The sequence below is a fragment of the Vicia villosa genome, linkage group LG5 (assembly GCF_029867415.1).
Source record: "Vicia villosa cultivar HV-30 ecotype Madison, WI linkage group LG5, Vvil1.0, whole genome shotgun sequence".
Lineage (NCBI taxonomy): Eukaryota > Viridiplantae > Streptophyta > Magnoliopsida > Fabales > Fabaceae > Vicia > Vicia villosa.
Genome location: NC_081184.1, coordinates 142,643,411 through 142,656,826, shown reverse-complemented (window position 1 = coordinate 142,656,826; position 13,416 = coordinate 142,643,411). Strand labels below are relative to the sequence as shown.

The following is a 13,416-nucleotide window of genomic DNA, read 5'->3' as shown; positions in this document are numbered from 1 at the left end:
AGGTATGTTGTCTCACACTCTCACCCAACCTCCTTATTGCTACTCATTCTTTTCAACGTTTCTTTTTACCTCTTGTTTCTGAATCTGATAATAGTAATTATAGTTCTAATCCTCTTCTCTAATGTCGAGTCTACTTGAGTCCGAGGAGATATCATATCCTTCATTAAATAATTTGTAGAAATACGTCTTCTACCTATCTTTAATATATTTTTCCTAAACTAAGACTTTGCCTTCTTCATCCTTAACACACTTCACTTGATCCAAATATCTATTCTTTCTTTCTCTTCCCTTATCAAGCCTATATATAGATTTTTCTCCCTCCTTGGTTCCTAGACATTTGTATAATCTATCAAAAGTTTGGATTCTTGCTTCACTCACCGCCTTCTTGGTTTCATTCTTAGCTTTCTTGTAATTTTCCCAAGTTTAAGATTTTTTTACACCTAGACCACTCTTTAAGACAGTCTTTTTTACTTTAACTTTACTATGGACACTTTCAATCCACCACCATGATTCTTTACCTCTAGGTCCAAAACCTCTTGGTTCACCCAACTTATCTTTAGTCCCTTTTATAATCTCTTGGACCATCTTGTTCTACGTATCATTAATTCTTCCTTGTGGTTGTCTAAACACTCCCTCCAATATATTGTGTTGAAATATTCCTTGTTTTCATCCCTCAAACTCTACCACTTGATATGTGGCGCTACTGTATAATTTATTCTCTTTTCCCTCCCTTTAATTCTTACTTCCATAATCAAAACTTTATGTTAGGTAGTCAAGATCTCTCCCGAAATAATTTTACAGTTAAAGAAAATCTTCCTATCAAACTTCTTGATAAGGAATAAATCTATCTGAGAACATGTCACCACACTTTTATATGTGATAAGATGTTCATTTCTTTTCCTAAACCATGTATTTGTTATAGTAAGATCCAAAGTTGGCACAAAAAATCCAAGATGGATTTACCCCCCGCATTCACCTCCCCTAGGCCAAACCCCCCTGTGCACACTCTCAAAACCTCTTACCACGCTACCTACATTGTTGGACTTAAGACTTCACACACAAGACGAGGTAAAACGTGTGATTTGGAGAAACATGGTTTTGAAAACTTTTGGAAAATCAAATCAAAGTTCAAAAACATTTTGCAGCAGAAAGTAAATGGCATAAATGAATGGTAGAAAATTAAGAGTTTAAGGGAAAAATAAGAATACCAAAAGTTATAGAGGTTCACTCATAAATAAATAGACCTAATCCTCTTTCCAAGAATTGATCTCTAGAGTTTCTAATAATACTTTGAGAATTTTTAGTAGGAAAGACTCACGAACCCCTTTATACAAGGAAATGATGGTTGATCTTCAACCAAATGATAGAAAACGAAGAATGTGGGCGTTTGCGTCTCTTCCTTAAAATATATTTGAGAGTGAAGCGGTTAATATTCCTTCTCAATGGTGGATTGAAGAGGAAAGTCCTCTTTCCATGAACAAGAACCTTGGAGATGTACGTCTTCAAATTTCCTTAAACCTTGAGCTCAAAACCTTGGTTTTATAAGCTAACTAAAAACATATGAGATTTTAACATCAGACAAATCTCGAACCTATGAAGCTTTTAATATCGGACTGAACTTCAACCTATATTAGTTTTAATGTCGGGCTGACTAAGAACCAATGAAGATTTTAATAACAGGCCAACCTTCAACCTATCATAGGATTTGATCACACAATTCCCAAACTAAAGCTTTTATTAGGGTTAGCTTCTAACCACAAATAACTCCTAAATTGAAAGTATTCAACCAAGGTGTATACAAAATATTTCTTTGGTGAATTTTACAATTCTACCCGTTCTAGAATTACAAAAGTATCCTCACTCAGAAAAGGACTTATCTCACAAAAGCACTTAGGCTAAAACCTTAGCGAGAGGAAATTAAAAAAAAAAAAACTTTAGAGAGTGTGAGAGTTGTGTTAAAACACGAATCTTGATGATTTGAAATGACAAAAGGAACCTCTATTTATAGGTTTGAGTAGAGCTGTCAAACAAGCCCTATATTCAAAAGCCCTAATTGTTTGACCCCATTAAGGCCCTATTATATTGAGCCCCTAATTATTGAGATTTATTTTGGGCCCTAAAATTTTAGGCCCTTTGTATAATGCATTATTTTTTGGCCCCATTGAAGGGCCTTATTTTATTCCAAAAATTCATAGAAACTTCATTTTCCTGTAGCACAAAAGCACAAGACTGTATATTTTTCCGATCAGCAAAGCTTCGCCAGCACCGCCACCGCCACCGTCAAGCCATTGCGCCGCCGTCGAATTTTCTCCATTACAAAACAAAGGTATTCTTCTATCTCCATTTCTCTTTAATCTCTAGTTTTCCTAAAATCAACTTTCATTTTTCATCTCATTTGATGTTAAATTTTCATGTTATAGGAATGAATCAATGGGATTATAAATGAATTCTTTTTCATCTTATTTGAATTCACATGGGTCATCCTTTATATTTATAATATTGCTTAATATGTGCATTCACAATCTGTTTGTGAAAATGCCTCAATAGCTTTATCATGTTTGATTTATAAACATTTTGTTATTTGAATCTGCTTCTTAGCAATGTGACGTGTTTGCTTAAAATTTTGAGTTGTAATATGTGTGTTGTCCTTGTAAAGAGACACAGTGAAGTTATTATATAGCTTGTGTCCTAAATTTAGAGTTGCAGGAAATAGAGCACCTTTGAACCATTAGTTACTTTGTAGTTTGTGTCCTGAATTTAAGCAAACAATTCAAGTACTGTGTCAATAGACGTGAAAATGCAGCGTGAAGTTTTCTTTAAGGCGATGACTCTATTATAGACAATGATAGATTAGAAGTTGAATTTTATTTTGTGACAAATGTAACTTCTGTTTGTTTTGTTGTCTTGGTAATTTTTTGAAATGTTAGGATATAATTCTTTCATAAGTTATCTTCTTTCTGTTGTGTGGGAAACCGCGGAAAAGAACAAAATGCTTTGAGATTGTTACGATGATGATGATGGATATGATAATATTAACCATGATAATGATGATGATGATTCTCACAATGAGAAAACAGAACAAGGGTCTTCAAAATCTTCTTTGTTTTCTATATCCACTGATTTTAGTAATAGAAAAGAATTCCATTTTCATCAACCGAAAAAGTTGATAATGAAGTTACCAGTAAAATGGTGGCACTCCAAGAAAATAGATGGGGCTGTTTTGTAGGGTAAAGTATGATATTCTCTATGGTTCTATTTTGGAATGTGTGTATAGATTTCTTGTTATTAACCTTATTGTGCATGGTTTGATGTGTAGAAAATGTGAAGGTATGAATTGTATGTATGGTTTTCTTTTTTTGGTTTATAATGATAAATTATTCTCTTGTCTTTCCATGATTCCAATTAGTTAATAGTATAATCTTTGGCTTGCTGTTAATGTTCTAGAATTGTTTGTTTGACTCTTGTGTTTGTTTTATATCTAATGCTTCCAACCGCAATAAGCGCATTCTTTTTCCTGTTTTTCCATTTTAAAACAGACAGAAGCACGTTACTCTCTTATATTATTCATATAGTAACATATAGTTACAAAATATATATTTTCCTTTATTGCTCATAACCTTTAATAAATGAAAGCAGAATACTACTAGTCTATGAGTAAGAATTTGATTCTTGTTGATTAACTGCAATATTATAATTTGCATCACATGTTCATTTCAGTGTGTAAATATGCTTCTGTGATGGCACATCTTGAAAAGTACTAGTCTAGAGAAAATCACATGATGCAATAAATAGTAGTTAGTACTCCTCTACACAGCATTTGAATGGTCAAAGATTTTTTTGGATGAAGAAAACTTCAACTATAGTCATGGCTTCATTCATGGCACTTATTAGTATTTTGTGATCTAGTGTTCTTTTTCATTACATAATTATGTTTGAGCTGATCCATGTTATATAAACTTTGCATTTATGCTCAATTATTGTTCAAGATTATTTACCTAGAGTGAATTAGTATTGTAAGTATTATAAAGTTGTCTACATTCACATTTGAGTAGTCTATATTAGAAAGTTATTTCTTTAATCTTAGTTTCTAACCGTTCATATATATCTTGCAGGATTTTAAAACATGGAACTCGATTGAGAGTAGGTTTGTTCCTGAAAAGAGTGAGTTAGATATATACTTTGACGATGAATTGATGGAGCTGGATGAAGAACACTCTGAAGATTTTGATGTACTTCTTTATCGGAAGTTAAATGAGAAAAAGTTTCCAATACTCTCTATAATGGCACGTGCTGTGCTTAGCATTCCTATCACGACTGTAGCATCTGAGTCTTCTTTTAGTATTGGTGGACGTGTTCTTACCAAATACATAAGTTCTACTCTTCCAGAACATATCCAAATGTTGATTTGTACTTGGAGCTGGTTGTATGGATTTTCTGAAAATATGAATGGTAATAATACTTTGTATTTTTATTTATTTTTATTTGTTCATATTTGTGATATACTCATGTCGTTGTTTTGTTTTTAAGATGAGGAAGATATCAACACTAAGGATGAATGCAATACCGAGATGACAATGACTCAACATAGATTTGGATTGCAAGATTGAAGTGGAGAATTAATTTTAGTGCATATACTTTAATGAGTTTGTTGAATTGATATTTTTATGCCTTTAACTAATATGTTTATGGATTGTAATGGAGATACATTGAATTGATATTTTCATGTCTTTAATTGATATTTTAGTGCCATATACATTTTTTCTTTTTGAAAACATATCTTTACAGAATATTATTTATGAATTGAGATACATAATATGGTTGCTTATGTTTGAAGAAAAAATATAAAGTCCTAATATATATATATATATATATATATATATATATATATATATATATATATATTTGAAGTTTTTTTTGGAAAAACTTTTTTTTTTAATTTTTTAACAGAATTTTTAATTTATTTTTTGTTAAAATTTTTTTAAAAAAATAATTTAACAAGTGGTTTGTTTTTTTTAAAATTTTAAACATATTTTTAAAATTTTTTATTTGAAATTTATTTATTTATTTGATTTTATTATATTTTTAAAAATTAAGTTTTTCATTTTATTTGGGGCCTTATAGCTCTCTTTCAAATTTTGGGGCCTTCTAACATTGGGCCCTATGTATTTGAGGGCTTACTATTTTAATTTTATTTTAGGCCCTCTTATTATAGGGGCTAGTGCCCAAATTAATTGGCCCCTTAAATTGACACCTCTAGGTTTGAGGTTGGCTCAAAAAGGAATTTCAAAATCTTGTGCGTCAAGACAGTATAATCGGTTAGAGGATATTCATAATCGATTAGATGGTTGAAATAATCGCTTGTAAGTTCTCAAAAAGGAAGGTTAAGATATCTATCTGTTATACAAAATAAATGTGCTTTAATTTTAAATAGCTTAGGCCTCAAGTTTGCTAATTTCTAACCGATTAGACAAATGCTCTAATCGATTATAAAAGTTAAAACTCACCTATGACTATTTTGACCGCTCCTAATTCATCATGCACAAATTTCAGATTGTTTTCAAAATATTTTCTTTTGGCAAAGTATTGTTTAAAAATCCTTAGTGCGTGTGTGTGTGTTTTAGCCTTGCAAGTTTATGATAAAGCCCTTTTGCTTTCTCTTTTGTGGACACTTGCTTGAGTAGGTTGAAATGGTGCTTTAGTTATTTTCCTTTGTTTGCCATCATCGAATAGTCAAGTCTATCAAACCTTAATGATTAGGTTTGTGTTCGGGATGAGCAGGAACAGATGGCCAGCAACGACGACTTGATCTTCAGTGATGGTTGAGGAAAAAAGAGGTTGTACCTGTAAGATACCCGATGCCAAAGTAAGAAAGAGAACAAAGGTACAATAACAAGTATAAAATTTTGTGCAAAGTTTGGATTACCTTGCCCTCCAGGTGTAGAGGGCTATTTATAATGTTCTCTTTGGGGGTGGACTAGGTCGTCCTATTTTTGTGGGTATGAGCGTGATTTTCAGACCCAGAATATAGGAAATAGTGAAAAAAAAGTCTTGGTTAACCGAGCAAGGGGAACTAGCCATAGGCGGGGACGGACGCCCAGCGTGCTCGGAAAGTCCTATGCTCTGGGAGACCTCTTGATGAGTCATGCTCGGATGAAAAAAATTATTTTTTAATTTGAACACGACCCACGAATCCAACTCAATCTAACCCATAAATAAACGAGTCGGTTCGGTTGATTTTGATAATGAAATTGTGGGTTGAATGGCGAACCCAACCTATTAAAATTTGAACAAATTAGATAACATGTTAGACGAAACTCGATACAACCCAACCCACTTACACCCCTTATATTCTCACTTGATTTCAATTTCAATCTCTCTCCATTTCTATTATCATCTGGATCAATTTTGTTCCATTGTGAGAAATGGACAAGGTTGTGGAAGAGGTGGAAAAAATGAAGAAGGAGTGGAATGAAGCTTACAACAAAACACAAGATCACATTAAGGCAATTGGAGACTACGGCAAATCAGGAAGATCCAAAGCGGACGAAAATAATTCACTCGCTAGATTGAATGGTATTGCTCAGGATGGTTTATCACTTCTTTCTTCTTTGCATTTCAACCTTGATCTTCTCGCTCCACAGTTGCCTACTCAACAAGAGGTTGATTCCGCCACTGAATTGCTTCAATCATGGAAAACCCTAACTCAAAAGTAATAGCCCTCTCTCTTTCTTTGCTTGGTTTTTATTGAATTGCAAAAAAGTGAATTGAAAATGTGTGACTGAGGTTAATGTGATTGAAAATTTTCAAATTAAGTGATCATATTGAACAGTCATGAGTTGCGTTTTGTTTGTGTGTTTTGAACAGTTTGCGGACGAGTTTGAGGAATGCTAATCTACAAGCCAAGGCTAACTTAAGGAAAACTGCGCAGGAGGAGGCAATATAATTTAACCTAAACACTTTGTTGTTCATTTTTGGTTAAATACTTTTCTGGTTATTGGGACTTCATCTTCTAATCATCGAATGTGAACCTATTAGTTATATTCTAGTTGTGGATGTGTATGGTTTGTGTTTGTCTATATTGATTGATGATGGGTTGGAGAGTGCAATGTGACACTGGTTATGTTTCTATATGATGCAGAGAGAACTACTTCTAGGCGGTGGAGAAGAGTCCACAGTCCGCAGACGCAATTTGCAGTATGTCATTCAACTTGCTTAACTTGTTTTTCTACCTGTTTTATTTGTTTTTAAGTGCCATTTCATTGCAAATTTTATTTGGGACTTGGCATGATACTGGGATGAAGCATTTTAATTCTCAAATCTGTCTTCTTCGTCCAGGACAAAAGCTGGAATGACCTCTGCAGCAGAGAGCATCACAGAAAGCCTACGCCGTACTCGTCAGTTGATGGTTCAGGTTAGTGGTTAGGTTAGGTATTGATCATGCTTTGTATTGTAATATTTTTCTCCATCATTAATTCATAAATGCTTTTGCCTTCATAAAATAAGACCCATGTATAATGGATTAATTAGCGTACTCATTGTATCTATGTGTTAATCAGGAAGTTGAAAGAAACACAAGCACACTCATGACTCTTGGTAGGTATATTTTTCTCCTTCTCTCCTGTATGTTAATGATGTTTGTTTTATCTTTCTACATCTAGTTTTTAATTTATATAGGCATACACTATGTATTATCTTCTGGCGAATATGAAATTTATATCTATACAAAGAAAAATGCATAAAATAATTATAAGCTGGGCTATATAAGCGGATTGGAAAAAAAAGAAGGCTATGTTGGTAGGACTGAGTTTCGAGTTAGCCAGAAGCTGTGACATTTATAGCTTTAGGCTGCTCTCTGTCAAAGTTTTATAAACAGAGGAATAGAGAAAAAGAAAATGAGAAATAAACAGAGGGATATAGAGGGATATACAGAACATGAGGAAGTGAAAGGAAAGGAGAGATTTGGAAAATGGGAAACTATAAGAAATGGAGGAAGATAAAATAAGAGAATGCAGTTTGCCAGTGAAAGGATATCTCTGAGAAAACCGAGTTTTCTGTAGATGGCAGAGGTGAAAAAGTAAGTACAGTGTAATATGGATTATTAGGATTTAATAGTTGGCCTGGTGTGTATTTCCCATATCTTGTTGTTTTCTTCCTCTTTCTTATATTGATATCAGTGTGATTTCTCTCGTGGTCACAATTGACATCCATCCCGCCATTTAACAACAATGGTGCACTGAAAATAAAATGTCTACTAATATATTAAGAGAGTTGACTTAAACCAAGATCTGTTGAAATCGATTAAGTTCTTGATCTTTAGTATTTAAAACTCGCTTGATGTGATATGAGTGTTGTATGGTTAAACTGTTCAATGAAATTTCTATCCCCTGCCACTTTTTGGGCCTCAACTTCGTAGGGTGGCCTGTTTGGATGTGTTATCCAAGGACTAATCTGTCATTTTGTATCTTTTACTGTCTTAGTTTGGATACCCAATTTGTATGTGCTTTGAGAATTAAGGTCCATCAATAACATACAATTTACCATCTTTCTGTTCTAGTTCTTATCCACTAGTATCCGAGGTCTATCCAAGAGCTGTAGGCAGATCATTGAGGGAAATGCATTATCTGTGCAAAAATAGAACCGTGATTTGAGTCATTGGAGAGGACAATAGAAGCTTGGAATTGCAAAAGAAAAATGCAAGAGAGGAAGCGTGAATTGCAAGATGCAAGATCCAATAAATTGGAGGACATGAAGGAGAACCATACTCTATTGGTGAGTGGATGTTCAGGTCAAGGAGAAAGGTTCAGAAATTTGGTGACAAAAGAGAAGCCAGTCGAAATAGAAGGGAAATGATCTAGCTCCTGTAAAGTTAGAAATCTCTTTATTTTCTGGCGATGATGTAACCGCGTGTCAGTACACTTTTCAATGTACCTATTCTCTAGAAACAAAATTATCAAATCTTTTCTTCGAATAAATTATTAGGCTGAAGCATTGGTCTGACTGAAAAAGTTGGGCTGTATTTTGGTTCAACCCTAATTACTATGCAGAACTTGAAGTTTACAACTATTCCGTCTAAGATTGAGGTGAATCAGTTGACATAATAGAGAGATGAATTATTTGCAGGGTTTAGAAGAAATGTAATCAATTTTCAAAGATCAGTTGAGAGCCCATGCAACAGATATAAGAGGGCAGTGGGATAGGAAAGTTGAGTTTTTCTCTAGCTACATTCTTGGAAACTTAGGTTGTTGGCTAAGCAACCCAATAAAAAACTAAGCCACCATTATCAAGTCCTGGAGAGGGTGGAACAGATTGCATACAAGCTGGAGTAGTCAGATCTCAGCCATAATCCTTCCAGTATTTAATGTTTATTTACTACAGAAACAGTGACACGACAGCCACCCCAGCCTCTGCCCGTTGTAATTAAACTCCTTATGGTAATCAGAGCTTTGATCAAATGGGTTTACAGTTTACTACTTGATTGTGAGAACATCGGGAAGACTGCATCAGCATTCAAGGAACATTTTTTTACGTCTTAGCTTCTGAACTAGTTTAGGCATTGTAAACAGAACAGACTAACTGCTGTTTAGTACTTAGGATAGTTGACCTGAGATCGAGGGATTGAAAGGGAGAGAGAGAGAGATATACATTAGAAGCTAATCTTGGCCGTGTATAGTCCATCCTCTCCAAATACCCATGAACAAATCTTCATCTTGTACCTTCTATTCTGTCCTAGTTCTTGTTAAAATTGCGATTAAACATGTAGGACCAAACCATACACATTTAATGTAGTTAACCAATCCCATGACACCTAAAATCTCCTTTTTGTGTAATGTAAAAATGTTTGTTATTCACTATTTCTGCTGGTATGCTTGTTGAGATTTTAGTTAAATTATATTACTATTGACTGATCAATTGAGGTGCTGATATTGGTTTCATCAATATGATTATGATTATGATTATGATTATGATTATGAGGAGTATGAAATAATTGTACTCTCCCTTATTTGTTTTGCAAATTGCTTGGATATATAGATGAATCAACAGGAGTACTAACAAAGGCTGAAAGTGAATATAAAGGGCACCGCTCTTTGTTGATGAGAACTAGAAATCTTCTCTCAACAATGCAACGTCAAGATATCATAGACAGGTATGGAAAAAATCGATTCTTTCCTGAATCTCGCCATGACCGGAGTTTGGTGGCACGAGGTTGTCCTTTTTTATTGTACACTCACTCATTTGGTCTTTTTTAATCCTAACAATCAACTTGTACATGAACAGGGTGATACTTGGAGTTGGTTTTCTATTGTTCTCCCTTGCCGTTCTTTATGTTGTTTCCAAGCGAATTGGAATACTTACCTTGCAGAGAAAGGTTACCGGGGCCATAAAGGCTGGTATGATGGGACAAGCAGAGCAAAGACCACAAGCTATAGCAGAGGACATGAATCTTCATCAAGTTAGAGTTGATCATGTTCATAATATACAGGCTCCTTTAGAGCAACAAATACATGATGAACTTTGATATATACATATAAAATATAAAATTACATAGTTTATAATTGTTTTCTCTTATATTTAATACAAAAAATTCATATTGAACCTTCAATACATTTATGCGTATAAAGAGAATTCTGAACAAAAAAAAAGTCACATGAATAGTATAGTCTTTTCTGGTGGGGGGAGCTCCCCTTAAGCCTTAGTTACTCATAGTTTCTAAGATGGTCAACTTGACTAGGTTATGGCTCAAACTCTCAATTTTCCAAGTTGTGGCATAAAGTGCATTGCACCTTCGACAGTCTTTCCCTGTTCCGGTGTATTTTATTATGATTTGTGATTTACATGCATAGTGTATTTTATTATGATTTGTGATTTATATAATCTGTGTTTGAGTGTCATTTTAGTGACGGTATCCTTACTGGTGGAATTTGTAACTGTTTTGTGTGATCAGACACTTCTTCACTAGTTCATGTTCATGTTAGGTGCATGTTCATGTTATTTTTTGGGTATGGATATTCAATAGCATCCCGCAGTCCTGTTGATGTAAACTCTGTTTAACTGTGTGATGTAGAGATTCTATTCTATTGGTTTTGTGTTTTTGCTCAAAATCAGAATACCGCTGCTCACCTGGTAAATGAAATTGGGCAGTTGCTATGCTACTAATTAGTAGTTGCTATGTCACTGGCTCATTGTTGGATATTTCACTAGAGTGAGGGCCTTCATTTTTATCCGGGCTTTCTGTTGCATAATAACCCTCATCCCTTCTTAACAACCACCCAGCTCGTCACATCTCAACCTAATTCGGCTTGTGCCCCAAGTAGATTGGAGGTTGTCTGCTTATTTGCTGTCTCCATATGCCTCCCTGATTGGTTCTATCTCCTTGATGGTGCTCAACTGCAAGGCTGTGCAGTACCCACATAATATAATATGATTTGGAGGGAGACGTGAGTTATATTTAATGATGTAAAGGGTACATTTACAACTAAGATTGCAATAATCACCTATGGGTGCTGCTCATATTTCAATTGGAGATTTATGTAAGTGACAATTTAAGCTCCTTTAAAGAAAAAAATATCTTACTATTACAAACTAATTACACTTATCTTTTATATTCCCTGTAATAATAATAATAATAATAATAATAATTTTTTGGTAAAATATCCTTTTTGTCTCTTATCTTTAACTCGGGATCTATTTTGGTTCCTCAATTTTTAAAAAGACCAATGTAGATCTTTATGCCTTCAAACAAATTAAAGTTCTTTCCGTTTAATTCTTACAAACGGCATTTATGTTTACATGCGTGGCATCTGACATGTCACCAATGTCTTCAAAATTCTAAAAAAAAAAAAACCAAAATTTTGCCTTAAACCAGAATCAAACCAACGACTTCAGCCAAGATAAGGCGCGCCGCTACCAACGGGACTGTTGTCCACTTGTGAAATCAAAACTTCCATTATAAGGAACTAAACTATCCTTATCAGAAAAACTAAAACCAGAGATTGAACTTGAATTGCATTTTATGATCCTGACAACTAAATTTTTATCTCTTTTATATTTTTGTAGATGACAAAAGGGGAGTAAAATAATAAGTATTTAAGCACTAAATCTGACGGTTAAATTTTTGCTTAAATTGTGATGAATTATATGTGCTTTAAAGTTTAGTTTAATTAACCTAGATAGAATTTAAGGGAGCTTACAAACCTCACCCTTAGGACTATCACACTCGAGGAGAGCTTCCAAACCTCAGATCCTGGAGTCAACTAGTTAATTAAATCAACAACTATTGTTTTTGATTACTTGTGTCTGTCATCATAAAAAAAGATGAGATTCTTGGAAAAAAAATTGATTTGTACCATATCCCCAAGGTTTTGATGACAACAAAGTATTTAAAGAATAATTATACTAACTTATGTTCAAGTGTGCATGACCATAGACTAAAAATTTGTGATATTACTCTGAAGTTGAACATTGAAGAAAAGCTTGAACATCTGAATGTGAAGGATCATAACCTGAGCATCAAACTTTGAAGACTCAGACTCTGAAGGAGGTCAACTTCTGAAGACCGAACTCTAAAGAAAGTCAACTTCTAAAGAGCCAAACTCTGAAGAGGATGTAAACTTCTGAAGACTCAGACTCTAAAGACTTAAACTTAGAAGTCAGTTAAAGCGATCAAGAAACTTTGATAGGTCACTATCAGACTCAGAAAGCAATTTGTCTTCTTCTGATCACATGAAGATTCAAGTTCAAAGACAACAAAGATGAAACAAATATTTCTGTTTGAAGCTAAGGATTTTCAAAAGTGTTTTTTCCAAGCATTAACCATTTAAAGAAATATCACAATGTCTCTGATCAAAGCTTCTCCAAGACTCACTTGTGCAAGAAGTCTTCTCCAACGTCTCCCTTATGTTTCTGTATATAAGGAGTTAAAGACTTGAAGAAAAAACAATGAACCATTGACAAACAAATAATTGTTACTCTGTCAAATCAAAAGCACAAGTTTAACTCATAATTTCTTAACACTTATGTACATTCTTAGAAATTCTTAAGTTTTAAGAGTATTTTGTGTTGTATCTTGTTTACACCTCTAATTGTATATCAAGTGTAACTCTTAAACAATCTCTCATTTGTAAGTTAGTTTGTTAGAAGTATCTTGCATGTGTGCTCGCACATCTGAAGTCTTGTGTGCTTAAGCATCTGAAAGTCTCTTTCTTGTATGCTTGAGTATTAGAAGTCTCTTACTTAAGGGTTAACATCTCTTGCTTGTGTGCTTAAGTATTGGAAGTCTCTTGTTTTTGCTTAAGCATTTGTAAACAAATTTGGTTATAGTGAAACCCCTTGAAAGTGCAAAGGGGCTAGACTACTCCTGATTTGTGGAGGGAACCAGAATATAACATTGTGTCTCTCTTTCCTTGGCTCTCTTACTCT

At 34.0% G+C, this 13,416-nt stretch overlaps 2 protein-coding genes across 2 annotated transcripts; both read left to right on the top strand.

Moving 5' to 3' along the window:
• Positions 1 to 2,068: 2,068 nt before the first annotated feature.
• LOC131607613 (zinc finger BED domain-containing protein RICESLEEPER 2-like) lies at positions 2,069 to 4,775 on the top strand. Its single transcript, XM_058879591.1, has 3 exons — positions 2,069 to 2,326; positions 4,113 to 4,449; positions 4,528 to 4,775. Exons 1-3 carry the CDS (start codon positions 2,141 to 2,143, stop codon positions 4,605 to 4,607), a joined length of 603 nt encoding a protein of 200 aa, XP_058735574.1. The 5' UTR covers positions 2,069 to 2,140; the 3' UTR covers positions 4,608 to 4,775.
• Positions 4,776 to 6,322: 1,547 nt separating this feature from the next.
• Positions 6,323 to 10,600, top strand: LOC131602859 (uncharacterized). The gene is made up of 7 exons (XM_058875080.1): positions 6,323 to 6,709; positions 6,865 to 6,934; positions 7,139 to 7,194; positions 7,336 to 7,411; positions 7,557 to 7,593; positions 10,030 to 10,144; positions 10,276 to 10,600. The coding sequence occupies exons 1-7, from the start codon at positions 6,423 to 6,425 to the stop codon at positions 10,514 to 10,516; spliced, it is 882 nt and encodes a 293-aa protein (XP_058731063.1). The 5' UTR covers positions 6,323 to 6,422; the 3' UTR covers positions 10,517 to 10,600.
• Positions 10,601 to 13,416: the final 2,816 nt, after the last annotated feature.

Bases quoted from the DNA above. Each gene is read 5' to 3' on its own strand.
- LOC131607613 (XM_058879591.1), top strand. From the start codon at position 2,141: ATGCATTATTTTTTGGCCCCATTGAAGGGCCTTATTTTATTCCAAAAA. The intron at 2,327-4,112 runs GTATTCTTCTAT...TATATCTTGCAG, and splicing joins TTCTCCATTACAAAACAAAG to GATTTTAAAACATGGAACTC. The intron at 4,450-4,527 runs GTAATAATACTT...TTTGTTTTTAAG, and splicing joins ATTTTCTGAAAATATGAATG to ATGAGGAAGATATCAACACT.
- LOC131602859 (XM_058875080.1), top strand. From the start codon at position 6,423: ATGGACAAGGTTGTGGAAGAGGTGGAAAAAATGAAGAAGGAGTGGAAT. The intron at 7,412-7,556 runs GTTAGTGGTTAG...TGTGTTAATCAG, and splicing joins CTCGTCAGTTGATGGTTCAG to GAAGTTGAAAGAAACACAAG. The intron at 7,594-10,029 runs GTAGGTATATTT...TTGGATATATAG, and splicing joins AAGCACACTCATGACTCTTG to ATGAATCAACAGGAGTACTA.